The 1,948-nt window shown below is 38.4% G+C and overlaps 1 protein-coding gene across 1 annotated transcript; it reads left to right on the top strand.

Moving 5' to 3' along the window:
• The first annotated feature begins 6 nt into the window (after positions 1 to 6).
• Positions 7 to 1,160, top strand: LOC112139846 (collectin-11). Its single transcript, XM_024262683.2, has 4 exons — positions 7 to 189; positions 452 to 534; positions 615 to 752; positions 868 to 1,160. Exons 1-4 carry the CDS (start codon positions 30 to 32, stop codon positions 1,075 to 1,077), a joined length of 591 nt encoding a protein of 196 aa, XP_024118451.2. The 5' UTR covers positions 7 to 29; the 3' UTR covers positions 1,078 to 1,160.
• The last annotated feature ends 788 nt before the right edge of the window (positions 1,161 to 1,948 follow it).

The raw sequence follows: 1,948 nt of genomic DNA, 5'->3' as shown, positions 1-1,948 counted from the left end.
AGCTGAACAATCATTTAGATGCCTCAGAGATGGAGCCTGAAACTGTCTTGGAGGAGGAACCAGATGTACATCAGATGTTTCAGCAAAATTCAGAGACTTTACCAGATAAAGTGGAGCCTTTGGTGGTGCAAGAACCAAGAGGGGTGGATCTAGAGGAAGAAGAAGAACCAGAGAAAAATCCTCAGACTGGTGAGTTTCCGGAACAGAAACTCAATTTTAAATATACAGTACTAAAAAAAACTACATTTATTTGAAATGTGCTTATATTGTATCATTATTATATTTCCAATGTTGTTGTTTACTGCTGTGTAGTTCAGAAAAAAAAATGAATTTAAATTCTTGATTTTATTACTAAATTAAATATCAAAAACTAACACAGACATGATGTTAATTTTCTTTTTCTTTTATAAGCATCAAACTGTAAAAATGTACTTTCACCTTCTCTCCACAGAGAGGCGCTTTTGTGCTGGTGTTGTTCTGGACTCCAAATGTTATCAGTTTTTCAGAGGACCAGAAATTTATAAGGATGCTGAGGTGTGGACATTTTCCTCTTTACCACAATGACAAACAACAAACAACCTGCATTCATTTCAATGTTGTTTGTTTCTGTTTAGTATTTTTGTCAGGGAAATTTCCCTGGAGGTCACCTGGCTTCCATCTCAAGCCCCTCCATCCACCGTGAGGTGCTGAAGCTGATCCTGGATCAAAATGGATCGTATACACGCGTCTGGATTGGAGGTTACCGATTGGATGTATGTGACTTAAACTTTGAGGATTTTTCATTTCTTCAATTAGTTCTATTGTTTTTAATTGCTACAAAAAATGGTTCCTGTCTTTACCTTATTTTAATGTTTTGTTTGTTTCCAGAGGAACCACTTCATCTGGATGGATGAATCCAGTTGGAGCTACGCTGACTGGCTGTCTGGGGAGCCGAACGACACTTCTGGTGTGGAGGACTGCCTGGAGATGCTGGGATCCTTTGGATCTGGTAATAGATTTTTTTTTGTGCAATCTTTATGTCCTGTTCTGAAAGGACCAGATTGTTTTCACATTTCTTTTTTCTTAACGCACCTTTGAGGAAAATGCTGCCAATCCCACATACTCAAAAACTCACCAAAATTCAAGAGGATCTAGTTACAGACAAGATGGCGGCGGAAATTCCACAAGATTTGAGAGTTGTAGCCACTTTTATAAAAACTTTTTTAGTGTTCAGGATTAGCTTAAAGTGTGTCAAAAGAGCTTTATTAAAGGATATTAGCAAAAGAGTTTAGATTTGTAAAACTGTTAAGACTTTTACATTGGAGCTTTAGCTCCAGACCAGTGTTTTCGTTTGACCGCAGTTAGCATGCGCTAACTGGTTTATGCAATACACGTGAATCAGCTCTGTTGCAGAAAAAAAAAGTGGCTTATAAAATTACTTTATATTAGCAATGTGTTGCATATCAGTGAAAAGTCACTGTAAAGTGTTCCTTACCAGCGCTAAACTGCTTTTCTCTGCAGATCAACTAACTCACGTTGATCATGATACGTCAAAGAGTGTTGTGGATTTTGACCAGCCCAGTCTCAGTCAAATGCGTACATATGCCACGATTTGGGAAATACCGTGTATAATATACGCCAAAACCGGTTTTTGCGTGTATATAATACGCGCGGTCCTAAACGTGTCAAAGTCTGTTTTCCAGGTTTGACACGCCCCCTGGTGGAGCCGTGAGCATCACAGACAGTTCCACAAACGAACAATTTGCTTTTCTAACCCTAACCATAACCTTAATCCTAACCTTAACCAGGAACAACGTCATTTCCAAAAGAGCCGGAGGATTTCAATTCAATTCAATTTCAATTTTATTTATATAGCCCAAAATCACAAAGAGATTTGCCTCATTGGGCTTCAAGACTTCAGACCACGTGACCAAAACGAAACCTAAAAACTCGTGTATATTGTACGCCG

The sequence above is a fragment of the Oryzias melastigma genome, unplaced genomic scaffold (assembly GCF_002922805.2).
Source record: "Oryzias melastigma strain HK-1 unplaced genomic scaffold, ASM292280v2 sc03911, whole genome shotgun sequence".
NCBI classification, from domain to species: Eukaryota; Metazoa; Chordata; class Actinopteri; order Beloniformes; family Adrianichthyidae; genus Oryzias; species Oryzias melastigma.
This window is presented reverse-complemented; position numbering and strand designations above follow the sequence as displayed.

Coding starts and splice junctions, on each gene's coding strand:
- LOC112139846 (XM_024262683.2), top strand. CDS start 30: ATGGAGCCTGAAACTGTCTTGGAGGAGGAACCAGATGTACATCAGATG. Junction 535..614: donor AAATTTATAAGGATGCTGAG/GTGTGGACATTT, acceptor GTTTCTGTTTAG/TATTTTTGTCAGGGAAATTT. Junction 753..867: donor TTGGAGGTTACCGATTGGAT/GTATGTGACTTA, acceptor GTTTGTTTCCAG/AGGAACCACTTCATCTGGAT.